Genomic DNA, 20,765 nt, shown 5'->3' on the forward strand with positions numbered 1-20,765 from the left:
ACAGAGGCTGAAAGATGGAAGTGGGGGGACATGGAAGCAAAGTTGCAGCTGTTCACAATATGCGAGGCCGCAGAACACGCTTTGCTGCTTATATTGTGTGGAAGGTGCAAGCAGGTGCCTTAGTGTACAACTTTGACGCTTTTTAATGGATGAGGCAAGTTGTAAGACTGTTAAGTCTTACCTTAAGCAAGGGATGGCGAACCCGTGGCTCTCTCTCCCTCTCCGCATATTGCTAGACTTCCATCACCCCCGACCATTGGCTGCTCTGGCTGGTGGCTGAAATCCATTGACAATTGGAAGGCAACAGATTCCCCATTCTCTGTCTTAAATTAAGGGTTTTTTGGCCCTAGAATGAAAATACCCCTACGCACCTGCCAGCTGTGGATTTATATCAACTTTGTTCTTCTGACAATGAGAGCTGGAGTCCACCAAAGTTTATGTCGCAAACAGATCTTGTAGAGCAGGGGTGGCCAAGAGACTGTGATCTACTCACAGAGTTAAAAACTGGCAGTGATCTACCCTCTTTTGGGGGGTTCAGGTCAAGGTTGTTGACCTTTTTCTATGAAGGAAAGCCCTGTTTTTTGGGGTTCAGGTCGAAGTTGTTGAGCTTTTTAGGGAGGAGGAAAGCCACATTTTTGCGGGGTGCAGGGCAAAACTGTTGAGCTTTTTTTTAGGGGAGCTAAAGTTGTTGAGCTGCTTTGGGGGGAGCCAGTGATCTACCAGTGATCTACCACAGACGTCCAGTGATCTACCGGTAGATCACGATCTACCTGTTGGATGTGCTGTTGTAGACAATAAAGTGCTACAAGATTCTTGCATGGATTTACACACACACACACACACACACACACACACACACACACACACACACAGCCTATAAAAGATCACGTACAGATTGTTACCATAAAAACATCACGGTACCAGCCTTTTCCTTAAAAGTAAGCGGCCCTAACAGAGAAGAAGGAAGTCCCAAAGGGCTGTTTGCAGCAATGTGCTGATTCTGTAGGTTCCCCCTCTCCGTACTTGAAAACAGTCATAAATACAGGAAGAATAAAATTGCAAGAGATTAAAATAGCAACCATAATAATCACAGGAAGCTTTTTTTAAAAAAAGCGTAAAATAAATTCCATTGTGGAATACAAGGTTCATACCAAATAGTCGTGCATGCCGCCAAACAAACTCATATTTAGTGGGGACCTGCCAACCATTAAATTGTTGGGTCATATAAATCGCAAAATAAATAAATATTTATTTATTTAGCAACAGGCTCTTTAGCTACCCTTCCGGAAAGCTCAACAGGGATGAAAGCAACAGTTTTGTGTGCCCAATGCAAAGTGTGCTGCAAGATCTGGCCACAAGATGGAGCAGTCTTACTAGGATCCAACTATTGAACTACTGTAATTATATTGCTCTTGAATTTTCTCTCATCCAATAGTTGTGTTTCTCTCTCCCCCCCCACCCCAATGTACTGAGCCACTGTACATGCTTGAAAAATCTAAAGCTCTGGAGGACCCATAGCTTTGCATCTATAACAGGCACCCCCAAACTTCGGTACTCCAGATGTTTTTGACTACAATTCCCATCACCCCTGACCACTGGTCCTGTTAGCTAGGGATCATGGGAGTTGTAGGCCAAAATATCTGGAGGGCCGCAGTTTGCGGATGCCTGTATAAGCTCCTAGGTTCAGGCCCCAACATCCCTGCTTCAAAAGACATTTGGGTAGCAGGATGGGGGAGAGTCTTGCCTGAGACCCTAAGAGAGCTGCTGCCCTCCTCTGGCCCTACTTCAGTCTGATTCTGGACGGGGCAACTTTGCATGAATGGCGGCAGTGCCATAGCCCCAGGGCAAGTGCTTGATCCTCCTACTCTTCCTGCAGACTACTTAGGAAAGGTAGGAATCAAGGGAAAAGGAGTATTTCTCTAGCTTGGTTGGTTGGTTTTAAAACCCACTGTATTGGAAGTTAATGGCTGCTCTCTCCCATTTAGAGCAAGTCGCACCCCATGATTGGGTAGCAGAGCAGGTATATCTGCAGAGCTTTCATGAATAGCAACAGTGGGTTCTTAATATCCTTTTATTCATCCTCCCAATCAACCTTCCTGTTTCCTTCCCTCCTTCCCCCTCTCCCCCCCCCTGCTCAACCTGTCAATTTCCCACTTGTCTGTCTTTCTTCCTTTGACATGCCCCCCATCTCTCCCCCCCTCTCCATCGCCTCTTTGGCCCCCTCTCCCTGGAGTGCTTGTGGTTTTAAAGTGCTGATGCTAATCGGATTTGAGTTGACTTATTGTCAAAGTAGCTTTGCGTGTTCCTTGGAGACTATTTTGGAGTTACGACCAAGATTTGGATCTTGGCCGTTGGCCCACAGGGACCGGCTTGTTTGCTTATTGCAGCATCTAAGGATACAAAATGAACAAAAGGATCTCCCGGTATTAGCAGCAACTAAGAGGAATTCGGACATGGAATTGCCACACCACCCACATGAAAGCAGCGGGAAAGCTGGATAATAATAATAATAATAATAATAATAATAATAATAATAATAATAATAATTTTATTTATACCCCGCCTTTCCCAGTCAAGACCGGGCTCAGGGCGGCTAACAACAAATAATATCAACACAAGTATAAAAGAAACAATTCAGTTAAAATGCAGATTAATACAATGTTACAATTCAATTTTAAAACTAAAAATCTACAAATAAGATAAAACCACGATGAGATAAAACCTTAGGGGAGGGTAAGCGTGGGGTCAGACTGCGTCAGTCCAAAGGCCAAACGGAACAGCTCTGTCTTGCAGGCCCTACAAAAAGATGACAAATCCCGCAGGGCCCTAGTCTCCTGGGACAGCGTTCCACCAGGTCGGGGCCAGTACTGAGAAGGCCCTGGTCCTGGTCGAGGCCAGCCTAACCACCTTGTGACTCGGGATCTCCAGTATGTTATTATTTGTGGACCTTAATGTCCTCTGTGGGTCAGACCGGATGAGGCAAGCAGAGAGCAGGGTGGGGCTCCTCCATGCCTTCTGCCGCACCAAGTTTGAGGAATTCCAGCTTCCAACAGTTGGACAGGGAGGAAGGACTCGGAGCAGAGTGATCAGCAGGCAGGCGGAAGGGGAAAGCCAAGGATAGCTTTGTGGCTTCCATTGGTAACAAGTTGCAGCAGCCATTGGGAATGGTGGACTCTCCTTCCTTGGAGGCTTTTAAGCAGAGGTTGGGTGGTCATCCATCCTGGATGCTTTAGCTGAGATTCCTGCATTGCAGGGGGTTGGACTAGACGGCTCATGGGGTCCCTTCCAACTCTACCATTCTAGGATTCCATAGGCTGTGGTGCAGGATGAGCTCTCAGGGGCATAGCTGCCAAGTTTTCCCTTTTCTCACGAGGAAGCCTATTCAGCATAATGGAAAATCCCTTAAAAAAAGGGATAACTTGGCAGCTATGCTCAGGGGTCCCCAGAGCCTCAGGACCGGAAGGATTTTGACCCGTGGAGTCAAATTGCCTGTCACCTCTGCTGTGACTGGCAGGGCTCAGTAGCTGGACCTCTGCAATATCTGGGAGTCAATAGCTGCAAGGAGCCTGGGGCTCCTTCACCATGAAGATGGGCGTACAGGGACTTTTGACCCCTGCCAGAAGGATGCAAAACAACTGGATTGATAGCAGCAGCAGCAGTGAGTGAGGGGGTGGAGTACCAGGGGAGGCCCCATAGCGAGGTCAAGGGAGCTCTGGGCTGGCGGAAACTGCGGGCACAGATGCCGCCAACCCAGAGCTCCTCCGACTTCTGTATCTTCACCCTCCCCCCCTGTTGAAAATAGCACCACCACTTTTGGGAAGATGTCACTACAACTCTACTTCCCATATCCCAGTGCACTGCTGCTGTTTGGTCTGCATTTGTTTGTTTGTTTGTTTTAAAATTTATATATTGCCCATTCTCCCCAGCCACTCTGGCCGACTTACAGCACACAGCGGTGCCTCGACTTACGAATTTAATCCGTTCCGAAGGCACCTTCGTAGGTCGGAAAATTCGTAAGTCGAAAAACGCCATTGGAAACGCGATTTCCCATAGGAATGCATTGGAAACAGAAAAATTTGTAAGTCAAAGCAACCCTATCTAAAAATTCGCGTCGAAAAATCCCTATCTAAAACCGCCGCAGTTTCCTTTCGGATGTCGAGACATTCGTAAGCGTGCGGCCATTAGCCCCATTCGTAAGTTGAAAAATTCGGTTGTTGAGTCGTTCGTAAGTCGAGGTACCACTGTATGTGAAAACACAGCAAAGCATCAAACTGTGAAAAACAAAATATCCTATAGGAGCAACAAACCAACCAATAAATCAGTAGAAACCAATAACAACAGTAGCAACAATAATAAACATTTTACAGTTATACCCAAATTAAAATAACTGCCAACCCCAACTAAACATTTAACCAACATTAACCTGATAAAAACAAAACCCTGAGGAACCAACATTAGAACCGCTTAAAACATTTTAAAACATTTTAGCCAGTTGTCTCAACCCAAGAGTTCTTGCATGAGAAAATAATGTGGAGGTGGATGGAGTCTGAGGACTCCTGACGACTGTTGGGGAGATTCCTTTCTAACACCTGGCGAAGGTCTGGTCAATTTCTGGAATACGGCTATTGCCCAGACACTGGGCCTGACCACACCTCCCATTGATCCAAACTAGATTTGCTCACTGGAGCGTAGTTTTTTGAAAGAGCGGCCCGCGTCCATCTTGACAAACTTTGAAACCTTCAGGTGCTTTCCCCCCCCCACCCCCAACAAACATGGGAGGGTGTGAAGTGAAGTCAGTGCAGGAGGGATGTTGGGGGCTGGGGTTGTATGTATAACCCACCTCCTCCCCTCTCTAAGTCATCCCAGATGCCTGAAGAAGGCAAATGACAACAGGAAAAGCAAAGGACAGCAAAGAAACTTGCCTCGCTTCCTATATTCATTTCAGTCCCCCGGCACATCGACCTGACTCTCAGTGCAAAGCTATAGAGACTTCCAGGGATGCAGGTGGCGCTGTGGTCTAATCCACCGAGCCTCTTGGGCTTGCTGATAAGAAGGTCAGCAGTTTGAATCCGCACTATGGGGTGAGCTTCTATTGCTGTGTCCCAGCTCCTGCCAACCTTGCAGTTTGAAAGCACGCCAGTGCAAGTAGATAAATAGGTTCCACTGTGTGTGGGGGGGGGGAGGTGAACGGCATTTCTGTGCGCTCTGGTTTCCGTCATGGCATCCCGTTCCTCCAGAAGCGGTTTAGTCCTGCTGGCCACATGACCTGGAAAGCTGTCTATGGACAAACGCTGGCTCCCTCGGCCTGAAAAGCAAGATGAGCGCCGCAACCCCATAGTCACCTTTGACTGGACTTAACCATCCTGGGGTCTTTTACCTTTACCTTTTGCCTTATAGAGACTTCCCCTGAGAGGAATTGCCATCTTGAAGCAAACTACACGAATAATCCACTCCTCCTCTGTACCTGTGCATATAATTCTGCACCTGGGGATAGAGGAAGTTTGATCCAATTCCCCCCCCCCATGAAAAAGAAGACATCACAAGAATTGAATTCTCTCCCCCATACTATTTATTCTGCACTACCACATGATTGGTATTATACACTTTTGGCCCCCGGAGCGTCGTGGTTTCACCTGCCACAAATAGACATTAGTTGGCTTCTGTTAATTATCCTTCCTGTCTTCATTTTTCTTCTTCTTTACATCAGTACTTTCCTGGACGCCTGGCGGTCATGAACTATCTTCGCAACCTGGACCGGTGGCTGAAGCAAAAGACAAGCGTTTCCAAGAGCGAGTGGGAGGAAGCTCTGAGGAATAAAAACGAGGTATCTTTAACTGGCCATGCTTCTGCCTCAAAAGCATTGGGGGGGGGTCTCTTCCATTTTCTGCTGAGGTGGTTTTGAAATATTCTGTCTTCTGGGAACTTCGTCCACACTAAACTGTGGAAAACCCCTGGGTCTGCCGTGGTATACCCCGAGGGCAGGCTCTGAGGTGTCTTTGGTTCATGCTTGGGGGGGGGAGCCCAATGGACTTGACCTGTCGGCACTACCACAAAATGGCTCAATTATTTTATTTAAAAATGATTTTATTATTTATACCCTGCCCATCTGGCTGGGTTTCCCCAGTTACTCTGGGCAGCTTACAGCACATAAAGAATTGTAAAACATCAGAGATAAAAACTTCCCTAAACAGGGTTGCCTTCAGATGTCTTCTCAAAGTCAGGTAGTTGTTTATTTCCTTGACATCTGTTGGGAGGGCGTTCCACAGGGTGGGCGCCACCACTGAGAAGGCCCTCTGCCTGGTTCCCTGAAACCTCACTTCTTGCAGTGAGGGAACCGCCAGAAGGACCTCAGTGTCTGGGCTGGAAGATGGGGGTGGAGACGCTCCTTCAGGTATACTGGGCCACAGCCGTTTAGGGCTTGAAAGGTCAGCACCAACATTTTGAATTGTGCTCGGAAACGTACTGGGAGCCAATGTAGGTCTTTCAGGACCAGTGTCTTGGCAGCCGCTCCATCACCAGTCTAGCTGCCGTATTCTGGATTTAAGTCAACCTCTTTTTCTTATTATTTCTGGTTACAATCAAGGAGATTTAAATGTTCATTTTTTACATCACTTTGATTTAAACTTAGCTGCTGCCAAAGGTAAAAGAGAGAGGGAAATGTTATAGACAGATTAGGTGGGCGTCGAGGGAGTTGTCTGGGGGCACATTGGTGCCCATAGGCATCACTATGGGGAACCCATATCTAGAAGCTTCCCAGAGATTTGGCTATTTTAAAAAAATGACCTAGTGGTGCAGCAATGAAACTGCTGACACATTTACAAAGCTAAGCAGGGTCCAATGTGGTTTCTAATTGAATGGGAGACCACAGGCTGAGATTTCTGCATTGTAGGGGGTTACACCAGATGACCCTCGGGGTCCCTTCCAAGTACGATTCTGTGAGCACTAAGTGGGTATCTCTTTCCTCATAGATCAAAGTATACATACACTGTCAATGTAATTCATGTTTCTCTTTATCACTTTTTGGGTGGAGCTGTGGTCTAAACCACTGAGCCTAGGGCTTGCGGATCAGAAGGTCAGTGGTTCGAATCCCTGCGACGGGGTGAGCTCCCGTTGCTCGGTCCCAGCTCTTGCCAACCTAGCAGTTCGAAAGCACGTCAAAGTGCAAGTAGATAAATAGGGACCACTCCGGCGGGAAGGTAAACAGTGTTTCCATGTGCTGCTCTGGTTTCGCCAGAAGTGGCTTAGTCATGCTGGCCACATGACCCGGAAGCTGTCTGCAGACAAACACCAGCTCCCTCAGCCAGTAAAGCGAGATGAGCGCCGCAACCCCAGAGTCGTCTGCGACTAGATTTAATGGTCAGGGGTCCATTGAAACATCTGTGTCGTTTGTTAAACATGGATGTTAAATTAAGTTTGTTAGCCTCAAAATAAAACATATCCTCCATTTGGATTGGGGGGGGGCGAAGTTGGCTTTACTATTTTTGAAAAGTGTAGAAACCATGGAATATATCATTTATGGTGAAAATAAACATTGGTTTGTTTCCAATTGTGTCCTTCTGCTGGTGGGGGGGCTTCTTGATCCAGCAGAATCGCCTGTGAGAGGGGAGAGGCGGTTTGTGGCACTGCTGCTACCCCTCATTTGGGGTAGAGTAGAGGGAAAGGAGAATCTGCAGAAATTGTGCTTCTCCCAAAGCCTCTGCTGGATCAAAGAGCCCTTCCATCAGGGGAGGGACAAAATTGGACGCATTATGCAAAACAGTCTCTAATTCCTGCATAGGAGATTAAATAGCTAATATTTCTTTTCCAAGAGCTAGTCAGTGGTCAGTAATGGGTTAGAATTAGAAGACAGGGATTGCCTTGTTCTGTATTAGTTTTGCATGATCTTAGTATGGGATTTTTTTACTCTCTGTGTGTGTGTACATATGTGTACACACACTCTCTCTCTTTCCTCCTCCTCCTCCTTCCTCATATGCATAGCTGCCAAGTACCCCGTTTTCCCCGGGAATCCCCCGTTTTTACTTACCTTTTCCCGGTGGTCCCCCGGATCACTTCATCTCCCGTTTTTCTCCGTTATTTTCTCCTGCCGGCAGCCATTTTTTTTCTGATTTGCCCTTCTATGGGCACAAAAAATGGCCGCGGCCAGCTTCAAAAGTCGCATCTACGCATGACCGGAAGTGCGTAGACGCGACTTCCGGTGTCGGCGGCAGCCATTTTTGGTGCCCATAGATGGGCGGGGCGACACCGAAATTTGCGTCAACGCATTTCCTGACATACGTAGAAGCTACTTCTGAAGCCGCCGGCGGCCATTTTTTGTGCCCATAGAAGGGCAAAGCGAAACCGGAAGTTACGTCGACGCAACTTCCGGTGTCGGCGGCGGCCATTTTTGGTGCCCATAGATGGGCGGGGTGACACCGGAATTTGCGTCAATGCACTTCCTGACATACGTAGAAGCTACTTCTGAAGCCGCCGCCGGCCATTTTTTGTGCCCATAGAAGGGCAAAGCAAACCGGAAGTTACGTCGGCGCAACTTCCGGTGTCACACGGCTGCCGGTCCCAGATTCTGCAGTCCGGGACTTGGAAGGTAAGCTCACATGACACCCATCTGGGCGGCGTCTAGCGAATAAAACACATTAAGCACAGTAGAACATCAAACATTAAAAACTTCCCTATACATATTCACACACACACACACACACACACACACACACACAGATGTCTAATATTCACTTTGTTTTTGCATTCTCTCTTTCAGCTTCCAAACGCCTGGCTGCCAGAGAATCCAACCTGGGTAGCATGTCAAGGGAGCAAGCGAGGTTTCCCGTGCGGCCTCTGGACTCTCTTCCATCTCCTGACGGTGCAGGAAGCACTGCTTAGCCCTCAACCTCACGGTGAGTAATGCAGCCCCTGCTCAGGGGTCTGCAGTAAACCCACAGCCCAAGTCATGCCATGGTGAATTCAGGTACTGTTTTCTTCCCCCAAAGCACATACGACATGGGTGCATATAATCTGTATTGCCTTCTAACCCCCAGCCAATGTGTAGGAGGATATTAGGCTACTGGACTTAGCAGTGGAAGGCTTGGGTTCACATCCCAGCTTGGCTCTCTTTGGTTTCTCTTGTGTCAGTTCATAGAATCACAGAGTTAGAAAGGGACCCAAGGGTCATCTAGTCTAACCCCCCGCACTGCTGGAATCTCAGCATCCATGATAGATAGCCATCCAACCTCTGCTGCTTAAAAACCTCCAAGGAAGGAGAGTCTACCACCTGTCGTGGGAGTCTGTTCATCCGCCCCATTGCTGGCTGGTCTTTTGCCAAAAATTACAGCAATGAAATGAGTATTTAAAATTGAGTGTCATTGCCCATATTCAGTTATACAGTCATTTTTTAAAAATATATGTATATTTATTGAAGATTTTCAAAAAATACATTTATAAAAACATTCCATTATTATTATATAACTGCCCAAATCCATATAAAAAAGAAAAAGCACTAGAAAAAAGGGGGGAAACAAAAACATGACAACGCAGAAAAAAATGAAAAACAACAATTTTATCAATATTACTTGGTCATAACTTCCCGACTTCCCCGTCCCTCCCTTCCCGAATCTACTTTATACCTCATTCACACAGCTTTCATAATATGCAAGAAAATCCATCTAATATTACAAATCTATATCTTAATTCTATAATACCACATTACAAATCTTATTCCTTACCTAATAATCTTTCTTAATTATCTTTTAAAATCATTCATACTCATGCCTATCTCTAATTATTCCCCTTTAGCCTTTAATTCCCCCCCAAAAAAGTACCCCACTGTATTCCACCTCTAACATCTATCACAAAAATAAAACATTCCCACCTAAGTCCCCCCTCCCTTCCTCGGAAAACATTTCCCTAGGTGTCCCGACCAGCTCCTTACAGTTATACAGTCATACCTTGGAAGTCGAACGGAATCCGTTCCGGAAGTCCGTTCAACTTCTAAAGCATTCGCCTTCCGAATCGCAGCTTCTGATTTGCTGCAGGAAGCTCCTGCAGCCAATCGGAAGCTATGGAAGCCCCGTTGGATGTTCAGGTTCCAAAAGAACGTTCACAAACCAGAACACTCGCTTCCAGGTTTTGATTGACCGGGAACCAAAACATCCGAGTGCCAGGGCATTCAACAACCAAGGTATGACTGTATATATTTTAAGAACCTTGGAGGAAGAAATAGGTACGCATATGGGAAACATTCAGGAGAGTCACACCGAAGTGAAAATAAATGTAACTAGGGATACAGGTGCAGAACTATATTTTTTGTTACCTCTGCGAATTTTAATTTTTTAAAAAATGGGGATTTTTGCATTTACACTCTGAAACCATGATAGCTGACTGAGTAAAGTGCTTCACTCCTGTGCTATCTACGCTGCCAGCTTTCTTTGCTCCCTACTTAATGCCAAACATGTGCAGAGCAGAAGGGAAAGGCATAAATTTAAGAATGTAAAACTCCCATGGTCCATCTAGTCCCTGCTCCCAGTGGCCAACCAGATACCTATGAGAAGCCCAGAAGCAGAACCTGAGCAGAGTTACATTTTCCCAACCTGTGATTCCCAGCAATTGGTACGGTATTCAGAGGTAGACTGCCCCTGACTCTGGAGGCAAAAAACATAGCCATCATGGCTAGGAGCCATTTTTAGCCTTATCCTCCATTAATTTGTCTAAACTGCAATACCTCAAGTTACCAAGAGGTCCGGAGGGCAGCAACACGAGAAAGGGCCTTTTCCGCAGTGGCTCCCTGTTTGTGGAATGCTCTCCCCAGGGAGGCTCGCCTGGTGCCAGCATTATCTATCTTGTAAGCACCAGGCATAAAACATTCCTCTCCTCCCAGGCCTCTTGCTGATTAAACAATGTATGGCCTTTTAAACTTTGTGGAGGGCATTGGTTTTGTACTGTAATGTATTTTTGTGTTTTTAATATTGTAAGCTGCCCTGTGGTCCTTGGATGAAGGGCAGATTATGATGATGATCATGATAATAATAAAAATAGTAATAATCCCATATAAAAATATAATATTTGCAGTAGAAAAGAACTAGGAGAGAAAGCTGTGCCAAATCCTTACCCCCTACATTCTGCTTTTTTCCTATAGCACTCCCCCCAAAAAGCTACTTTCCTTCTGGCAAAGGTTTGCCTAGAACCCCAGTGGCCGGGGGGCGGGGGGCGGGGAGTGGTACACAAGCATCTCCTTATTTCACCTTGAAAATTTTGGCCTTTCCTCCAACACTTTACAGTTTGGCAACTGAGGTTTGCTTGCAAACATTCAGGTTTGACTTGAGCCTGCAGGGTGGACGGTATGAAAGTGAAGTACTCCATAAAGTAATAACTTCAGCAATAAACAAGCTTCCACGCTTTGAGTGCAGACGCTGCGTTTCTTCTGCAATAACAACAGAAGCAGCAGCTGTGCTTTAGGGTCGAAAACAACACCTGAATTCATCATCTCAAGGGGGCTCAGGGTGCATGCGAATGGTCTGGGTGTTTTGCCCACTCGCATTTTAACGGTTCTGTCCCTCCAATCCCTTCTCTCCTCCCCAGCACCACCAGAGGTCCTCTCCGCAATGAGAGGGTACGTCCACTACTTCTTTGGCTGCCGGCAGTGTGCAGACCACTTTGAAGCCATGGCAGCAGAGTCCATGAACAAAGTGAGGAACAAAGATGGCAGCATTCTCTGGCTTTGGTCAAGGCACAACAGAGTCAACGCTCGCTTGGCAGGTGAGAGCACTGCTACTGGTTGGTTGCATGTAGATTGCTGTCTGTCTGTCTCAGGGCAACATGGAAGAGCGCTCTCTATTGGCAGACTAACAGAAACTTGCTATTTCATTATTATTATTCCTTCTTTGGCGATCCCTCGTAGCTGAATAAAATTGTCTAACTCACACAACACAAACCTAGGTTACGAGTAAGGTAAAGGTAAAGGGACCCCTGACCATTAGGTCCAGTCGTGACCGACTCTGGGGTTGCGGCGCTCATCTTGCATTATTGGCCGAGGGAGCCGGCGTACAGCTTCCAGGTCATGTGGCCAGCATGACAAAGCCGCTTCTGGCGAACCAGAGCAGCACACGGAAACGTCGTTTACCTTCCCGCTGTAGCGGTTCCTATTTATCTACTTGCATTTTGACGTGCTTTCAAACTGCTAGGTTGGCAGGAGCTGGGACCGAGCAACGGGAGCTCACCCTGTCGCAGGGATTCGAACCGCCGACCTTCTGATCAGCAAGCCCTAGGCTCAGTGGTTTAGCCCACAGCGCCACCTGGGTCCCCCTAGGTTACGAGTAGCAAGTATCAATTACACAAAAAGCGTAACCGGCTGCTGTAATCAAACACTAATTTATAAACATATAACGCAGAATAACTTAAATAACACAACCATAAGCGTCATATCACTCGTGATTCAATCCAACATCAGTTCAATGTATTCAGTCATATGTTGTAGTTCATATTGGGTATCCATATGACATATAAATTGGGTTCAAAAGTTCTTCCAAATGGATGTGTAATACTTAAGATTTTTTGTTGTTGTTGTTGTTCACCGCTACCAGGAATATATATAGTTTGGAATATACTGTGCCTGACGATGTCAGTTACCGGTTATTCCACAGAATGGATTGTCCAAGTGCGGTGACAGGTATAGGTGGCAGTGGAGCATCCAGGTGAAGACGAGACGTATATATGAAGGTGGCAAGGGAGTATCCAAAAGCAAAAAGTATCCAAAAGCAAAAGACAAGGTTACCCAGGTTATGTGCCTTGTTTCGCCAAAGTTGGCTTCTTCAGTGAGCGAATTGCTGCATGTTATAAGGCAGGCACGTCCAACAGGTAGATCGTGATCTACCAGTAGATCACTGGACGTCTGTGGTAGATCACTGGTAGATCACTGGCTCCCTCCAAAGAAGCTCAACAACTTTGGCTCCCCTAAAAATGCTCAACATTTTAGCCCTTTACCTCCCAAAACAGGGCCTTCCTCCTTCCTAAAAAATCTCAACAACTTTGACCTGAACCCCTAAAAAACAGGGCTTTCCTCCTCCCTAAACAACTTTGACCTGAACACCCCAAAAGGGGGTAGATCACTGCCAGTTTTTAACTCTGTGAGTAGATCGCAGTCTCTTCGGAGTTGGCCACCCCTGTTATAAGGGAATAAAAAGTCAGTCTTTTTACCACCAAAACCGTCAGTAATGTTCTTATCAATGTATGTACGTACCTTTCCACGATAAAGTACTAGCTGGAAAACAGCTCACTGAAGAAGCCAAGTTATTCTGTGTTATATGTTTATAAATTAGTGATTGATTACAGCAGCCAGTTACGCTTTTTGTGTAATTGAGTAAAATTGTCTTCCATGAACACGGTCTTAACAGTGAGTCCATAAGTGACTGTGGAGGCCAATTCTGGATCCACACGTCCTTCCACAGTGGGGACATAGGTTTCCGGTCAGGAGTTGATCACGGTGAGGGTTTGCCTAGCGTGCCTTCCTCTTAGCACGTTTCTCCCTTGCATCGTGAGTTCGAGCATCTTCAAAACTCATGACACCTTTGGTAAAGGGTGTTCTCCAGTTGGAGTGCTCGCAGGCCAGTGTTTCCCAATTGTCGGTGTTTATACTACTTTTTTAAAGATTTGCCTTGAGTGAGTCTTTAAACCTCTTTTGTTGACCACCAGCATTGCGCTTTCCATTTTTAAGTTCGGAATAGAGTAGTTGCTTTGAAAGATGATAATCAGGCATCCGAACAACATGACCAGTCCAACGAAGTCAATGTTGAAGAATGATGATCTTTGCTTCTTCCAGTACACTGGAATTAGTTTGCCTGTCTTCCCAAGTGATGTGTAACATTTTTCAGAGACACTGTTGATGGAATCTTTTGAGGAGTTGGAGATGGTGTTTATAAGTGGGCCATGTTTTGCAAGCATAGGAACCTGAAAATGAAATAGAAACCTGCTATTTCATTAAGTCACTCCTGAGTGGGCACTGAGAAACAGGAGGATGTGGCTGTCTGAAAATGCTCAGCCTATGAATGTTCAGAATCTTGGTATTCTGGTTGAATTCCATCTTCCACAGCTTAGCTCAGAGTAAATGAACTAGTTTTCCTGCATTACAGAAAAGCTGCTCTGTCTCCACATTTGATGAGTACCTTTCCTCTACTGCAATACTTCAAGGACTGCCTCTCTCCATAAAAACCTACCTGAAAGCTTCTTTGTGTGCCTACTCCATGAGAGGTCCAGAGGGTGGCAAAATGAGGATGGGCCTTTTCTGTGGTGGCTCCCCAGTTGTGGAATGCTCTCCCCAGAGGGGTTCGGCTGGCGCCTTCATCACACACCTTTAGGCCATACCTGCCAAGTTCCTCTCTGAAAAATAAGGGACTGGACCGAAATTAGCATACCGGAAGTAGTGCGACGGCCATTTTGGAACTGGGCGGAGCATGCTCAGAAGTGACTTGATGCTGCTGTGCCCAGTTCCAAAATGGCTGGCGCACCAGAAGTCGCGCTGCAGCCATTTTGGAACTGGGCAGAGCAGCATCAAAAGTCGCTTCTGAGCATGCTCCGCCCAGTTCCAAAATGGCCGCCGCGCCAGAATAAACTGGGAAAAAACAAAAAAAAATCCGTTTTTTCGGCTGGGGACAGCTGGAAAAATGGGGGTTTCCCAGAGAAAACGGGAGACTTGGCAGCTATGCTTTAGGCGCCAGTTGATAATGTTCCTTTTTAACTAGGTCTTTGGTTGATTAACATCTAACACTCTTCTAAATAAGTTGGGGGGGGGTTATTGGCTTGTTTTTGTTCTTATTTTTTTTGTTCTTTTGTATTTTTATGTCATGAACTGCCCTGAGATCCAAGGATAAAGGGTGGAATGCAAGTGAAATAAATAAAGGAAATAAAAATAAAATACTTGGGAACCCTGAATGCAGCTGTTGAAGGTGGAAACATTTATATTCAAAACTTGCTGATAAATTTGGACTGTCGCTTAGGTTTATAGTACCTTGCCCCCACAGATTTGGTTGTTAAGGCCACTGGCCTCTTCTGGCCAGATTCTTTCCTGCAGTTACTGGACCACGATTCAGAGAGTGGGCAGCTGGACCCCCTACACATAACAAAGGGAGAACGTAACAAGAAGGAGCTATTTTTTTGATACAAGATACCCTCATCTTCTCTGTTGTGTTCAGGGCCGGCTCCAGGGGTAGTCGCCGGCTCTAGGGGTAGTGGCGCGCCGGTAGTTCAGGGCCGGCTCTAGGGGTAGTGGCGCGGGGCGCCGGGGCTCCTGGCCACCAGGGGCGCTGCTGCGCCCAGAGGCCTCCTTCCCATTTGGCTGAGTGGCCCCATGCACCGCCCCTCAGCGAATCCGCCGCAATCCGCTCCGCCGACTCGGGAGTCTCCTTGGGTCTCCTCAGAGGAGGAGGCGCCACGCCGAAAGCCCCACAGAGCTCGTCTGCCTCCTTCCCGCCCTCTCCCCGCCAGACGCCGTTCTGTGGAGTTTTTGGCGTGGCTCCGCCTCCTCCGAGGAGACCCAATGAGACTCCCAACTCGGCGGAGGGCGGCGGACTCGCTGCTGGGCGCCCCTGCTCCCTCAACTCAGGACCCGGTGGGAGGCTTTGAAGCAGGCGCGAGGCCGCCTCTTCGCCTTGGCAGCTGCGCCTTTCCCTCCCCCAACCCATTCCACCGCCCACCCCCAGAGAGAGAGGGGGGCCCTGGTTTTTTGGGTGGTGGTGGTGGTCTTACCCCCTCTGTCAGTGAGGGAGCAGTGCGAGCGGGCGTCTTACAAATCAGCCCCCTTTGTGCAGAAGAGTGGCTGGCTGGGAGAAGCCCACAGAACACAGGCGCTCTAGCCCCGAAGAGGCTGTAGCTCTGCTTGCAAAAGCAACAGCCTCTCCCGGGCTGAGCCACCTGCCTGGCCTGCCTGCCTTCTGTTGGAACGCAGGCACAGAAGGCAGGAGGAGCACTTTTGGGATGCCCCATTCCCCCCCTGCTGCCAGTTACCAGGCCTGCTCCGCTTGCTTTGCTGCGAGCTGGGAGGGGTGGTGGTGGATGGGAGCTCCTGTCAGTCCATCCCTTCTCCCAGCTCGCTGTACCAGCAAGAAAAGCAAGAGCCACTTGGGCGCTGTGCGTGGCTTGCTTTCCTTCCTTCCTTCCTTCCTTCCTTCCTTCCTTCCTTCCTTCCTTCCTTCCTTCCTTCCTTCCTTCCTTCCCTCTCTTTCTTTCTCTCTCTGACTCCTTCCTTCCTTCCTCCCTCTCTCTCTTCCCTCCCTCCTTCCTTCCCTCTCTCTTCCTCCCTCTCTCTTTCACCCCTTCTTTCCTTAGCATTTGCTAATTTCCACCCGCTGCTTCTTCTCTGGGGAACCTTTCCTAAAAATGGTCAACAACTTTGGGGGTCCCCCACCTAAAAAAGGTTGTCAATTCTTGGGATTTTTGGGGGGGCGCGTGCCGGAGGGATCTTCGCACCACGGCGCCGGATATGCTTAAGACGGCCCTGGTTGTGTTGCACACAAACACCCCACACACACACACACACTTCACCAGGGAAGAAGGGGTTAGGGATGATCTACATCAGGAACCCAGGTGGCGCTGTGGGTTAAACCACTGAGCCTAGGGCTTGCTGATCAGAAGGTCGGCGGTTCGAATCCCTGTGACGGGGTGAGCTCCCGTTGCTTGGTCCCAGCTCCTGCCAACCTAGCAGTTCGAAAGCATGTCAAAATGCAAGTAGATAAATAGATACCGCGCCAAGCGGGAAGGTAAACGGCGTTTCCATGCGCTGCTCTGGTTTGCCAGAAGCGGCTTTGTCATGCTGGCCACATGACCTGGAAGCTATTCGCCGGCTCCCTCAGCCAATAATGCGAGATGAGTGCGCAACCCCAGAGTCGGTCACGACTGGACCTAATAGTCAGGGGTCCCTTTACCTAATGCAGCTAAATGCACCACTAACAGTGAACCCCCTGCCGTACGCACAAGTTCAATTGTGAGGCAGAAATGCGGGCCAACCTCAGTCCTTGAGCAAGCAGCTGGTGGCGATGTAGCTACTAAATCCTATCTGCCTTTCCTGCTGCGGGGGGCTTCTAAAGGCCTACACGTGCCCTGGGAAGACCCTCCTCCCGAGACGGCTGCCCACATGTTCAGTTTTTTGCAGACAGATGCAATCCCTTGTTCCCCGGGCTTGTTTCCTTTGACATGGGGAGGAGGAGGAGGAGGAGGAGGAGGTGATTCCCGTTGACAGATGATTGTGGCAGGGAGGAGGGGTACATTGGCCTAGCCAAGGAATCAAAGGAATTATTCCTTCTTTGTCCCTCTTGGGCTTTTATACCTTCTCTTCCCTCCCCCCTGGGACATAATCTCCCTTTTTCTAAAGCATGTACTTCAGCTTCACAATGCCTCTGCCGTTTGTTTATCATCCGATATGGTTCTCTCCTACCCCCCCCCCCTCCCAAACCTATTTATTTCTTCAAGCCCACAGTAGGTAACAGCCACTTGAAACATGCTAAATCCTCTTTGGAATTTCATCACGGCATTTCGTGGCTGCATGTTTTGGTTAATCTTATAAATGCTGGGACTGTCAACAAGTGCAAGGGCGCATCTGTCTAAAAATATGAAGACAACGCAGCGAACATGGGGAAATCGCCATTGTCAACATTCACGACTGCTGCAACGCCGTAATCTCGGATGTTCCCTTCAGACTGCTAGCGTTCCTTTGTAGTTGTCAACAGATTCCACATTTAGGATACGATTTGTAACACAGCCATGCATGCATGTAAAAGCATACCAGCCTCCATGCTTTCGAGCTAACCTTCCACTTGGTTCAGAAAACTGGAAGCGCCTAGAAGGCAGGTTCCCTGCCTCTCCCTGCGTAGTCTTGGCAGTGTTTGTGCTAAGGTTTTAAATGCTGACATGGTATAACTGGATGCACTTCAAAGACAGTCTGCTCTTGAATGTCAGCTGTGTGGGGACCAATGACAAGGGCAGGCTGTCTCCTGCATGCCCTGGGCTTGTGAGTTTTCAGAGGCAATTGGACTTACTGGAATCAAAATACAGTACTGGGCTCAGTGGTCCTTGGTGATCAAGCCAACACGAGGTGTGTCATTCATAACTAAAACTGCAATCCAGTACATAATTCCCTGGGAGTAAGACCTGATGAACTGAATAGTACCTAATTATGAGTAGACACGACTAGGATTGCACTATGGGGTACTTACTGCTCACATGCACATATAGAATTGTGGTCATTGTGCTATCATTTGCTGAACAATTTCTGGCATTGTTTCCAATGACCTTTTAAAAACTGAGCTGAATCTATTTTTTTCTCTTCCGCAGAGCCTAGACAACTAATGATTTGATTTTTCAAAAATTGCTGCCCTCTTTTTGTCCCAAGAGCAAAATTGCTTATAGATACTGCTAGTTTCCAATATAATTTATTGGTAATATGCACAGATCTAAGACTTCACTTGTTATCTTCCTCGTTTAGGCACTGCAAGTGAGGACCCCAAATTCCCCAAGATCCAGTGGCCTCCCAAAGTTTTGTGTTGGTCATGCCAGATAACCATCAACGGAAGGCTCATGTGGGACGAGAGGGCCGTTCTGAGATTCTTCAAGAAACATTTCTCGCGGAGCAACATTTACCTGGATTTTCTAAAATCTGAGAAAGGGCTTCGGGTCAGACAGGGCCGAGATGTTGAGGAGAGAGACTACGAAGCCGACAGGAAGCTGGAAGGAGGAGGAGGAGGAGGACAAGAGACTGGCAGAGGAGATGAAGAGGCCTTTGAGGAAGAGAAGAAGAGGACAGAGAGGAGGAGACCTGGTTTCGAACGATCAGGCTCGCTGGAGGCACACAAACCGTCTATCGTCAAGATGAGCACCAAAACCAAAGAGCTGGAGGAAAACATTGTCGACCTGGACACGTTCAGCGAGCAGCACTTCAGGAGCAAGGCGCTGAAGATGGCGGGCCAGGCCGGCAGCCGGCGCGGCCGCAGTAAAAGGGACGTTGGGCTGGTGCTGATGGAGGACCGGGGCCACCAGTCTCTCGATTATGATGCCGCCTGGGGGCTCCTGCAGCAGAAGGGCATGGGAGCCCAGCAGATCGTGGGCATCATGGAGGAGTCTGAGAAGGAGGGCGGGGTCACCCGGAGGAGGAGCCAGTGGTTCCACATCCTGGGGGCGGGCTTCTCCAGGTTGGACGTCAGCTTGTGCATTGTCTTGTACTTCCTCTCCTCCATGTGCCTGCTGGGCATGTACACTTTCTTCCGCATGCGCATGAGATACCGCAAGGGCCGCCCAGCCTTCCCCCAAGCTTGAGAGAGACAAGCAGAGTGGCAGCAGATAGCGGGTTGGAGAAGGGGTGTGCGTGCGTGCGTGCGCACTTGCGCGCATGCGTTGCATGCCCACTATGCTCGTTCCTCAGCAACAATTCATACTCTGGTTTATGGATGCACAAATGCGAAAAACACGCAGGTATCTCACTGAGTTCTTAATTTAAATGGGTCTGTTCTGAGTGAAACTTAGTTGAACGCCACCCACGGCAAGTAAGACAGGCCTGCTCATATGCCACTGTTTCCACAGTGTGTATGTGTGTTTCATTTCTGTATCTATAATGGAGTGCGAATTGTTGAGCAACATGTTGACTTAGCTGTCGAAAGGGGTGGTGGTTTCCATTTCAGACCACATACGGATAGTGTGATTGTCTGGGGCAGGCATAGGCAACCTTGGCTCGCCAGTTGTTTTGGAACTACAACTCCCATGATCCCTGACCACTGGCCCTGTTAGCTAGGGATCATGGGAGTTGTAGTTCCAAAACATCTGGAGAGCCAAGGTTGCCTATGCCTGGTCTGGGGAGTGAATGGACTTAAAAGAAAAAAGGCCTCTCCTTGTGGGATCTTTAGCTGAACACATTCTGACCCCCACCGTGGAAATGTAGCACATATTCCTTCTTCAGAATATCAGAGTGTGTAACAAGGCTCTTGCGGAGCTTTTATGCGGCTAGCTTGGGAGCAGTGGCAAAATGACTATTTTCAAATATGAATCGGAGACCTGTATAATTTGTAAAAAGCTGGTTTGTTCCAGGATAAAGTGACTCCCTGACATGATGGACTTTGCGGATATAAAGCTGAACTTTTTGTGCTTGGTGTCTTGGGGTATCTCTGAGCCCTTTCCTACCTGGAAGAAAACTCAGTCCTGGTTTCTTGAATTTAGGCGTAGAAGCGCCAGTTCCACGATACCTTGATTCGTTTTTACTAAACTGGATTCCAAAGCTTCTGAGCCATTGTGAAACTACCTTCAATAAAGCCAATGTTTGCAACTGTTAAAAAAAAAGAGAGAGTTAGAACGCTTATCTCTACCATCAGCCTCAGCTGAACTTTTGGGTATATATGAGTGGCACAGGCATTTTAAAGGTTTGTCTCCTTCTGCAGTCCTTCCTATGAGCTTGGCAACAGGGCATTGTCAGGACTTGTCTGCCTCACCCACACAGCACCACCTCCTGCTCCCTGGATTAGGAGAGCAAAGGCTAAAAACTGCCCCATGCGGTCTTGGACTTGAATGATGTTGTAAAGACAGGGAAGGGTGCTAGGAATGGCAACAGGCACAAATGCTATCCCTAACAGTCACGGCTGAGCAATGGAGAGTGCAGATCCCACACCTGAGAACCTCACAGCAAGCATTTTCCAGTTCACATTTTCCTGTTTTCCCACCAGCCAACCTGCCCGCTACTTCCCTTTTGCCTTCTTTCCAAGCCAGCTTGTGACGTGTGACCCTCACCGCCACTCCAAAGGGACACCCCTATC

The 20,765-nt window shown here is 47.9% G+C and overlaps 1 protein-coding gene across 1 annotated transcript in view; it reads left to right on the plus strand.

Moving 5' to 3' along the window:
* QSOX1 (quiescin sulfhydryl oxidase 1) overlaps positions 1–20,295 on the plus strand; it is a 93,489-nt gene extending 73,194 nt beyond the window's left edge. Inside the window, exons 9-12 of the mRNA XM_035122015.3 lie at positions 5,708–5,824; positions 8,753–8,888; positions 11,566–11,742; positions 18,455–20,295. Coding sequence (XP_034977906.3) covers positions 5,708–5,824; positions 8,753–8,888; positions 11,566–11,742; positions 18,455–19,281 — 1,257 coding nt within the window. The 3' untranslated portion in view covers positions 19,282–20,295. The remainder of the gene's footprint in view (positions 1–5,707; positions 5,825–8,752; positions 8,889–11,565; positions 11,743–18,454) is intronic.
* Positions 20,296–20,765: the final 470 nt, after the last annotated feature.

The sequence above is a fragment of the Zootoca vivipara genome, chromosome 7, assembly GCF_965207765.1.
Source record: "Zootoca vivipara chromosome 7, rZooViv2.hap1.1, whole genome shotgun sequence".
In the NCBI taxonomy this organism is placed as follows: domain Eukaryota; kingdom Metazoa; phylum Chordata; class Lepidosauria; order Squamata; family Lacertidae; genus Zootoca; species Zootoca vivipara.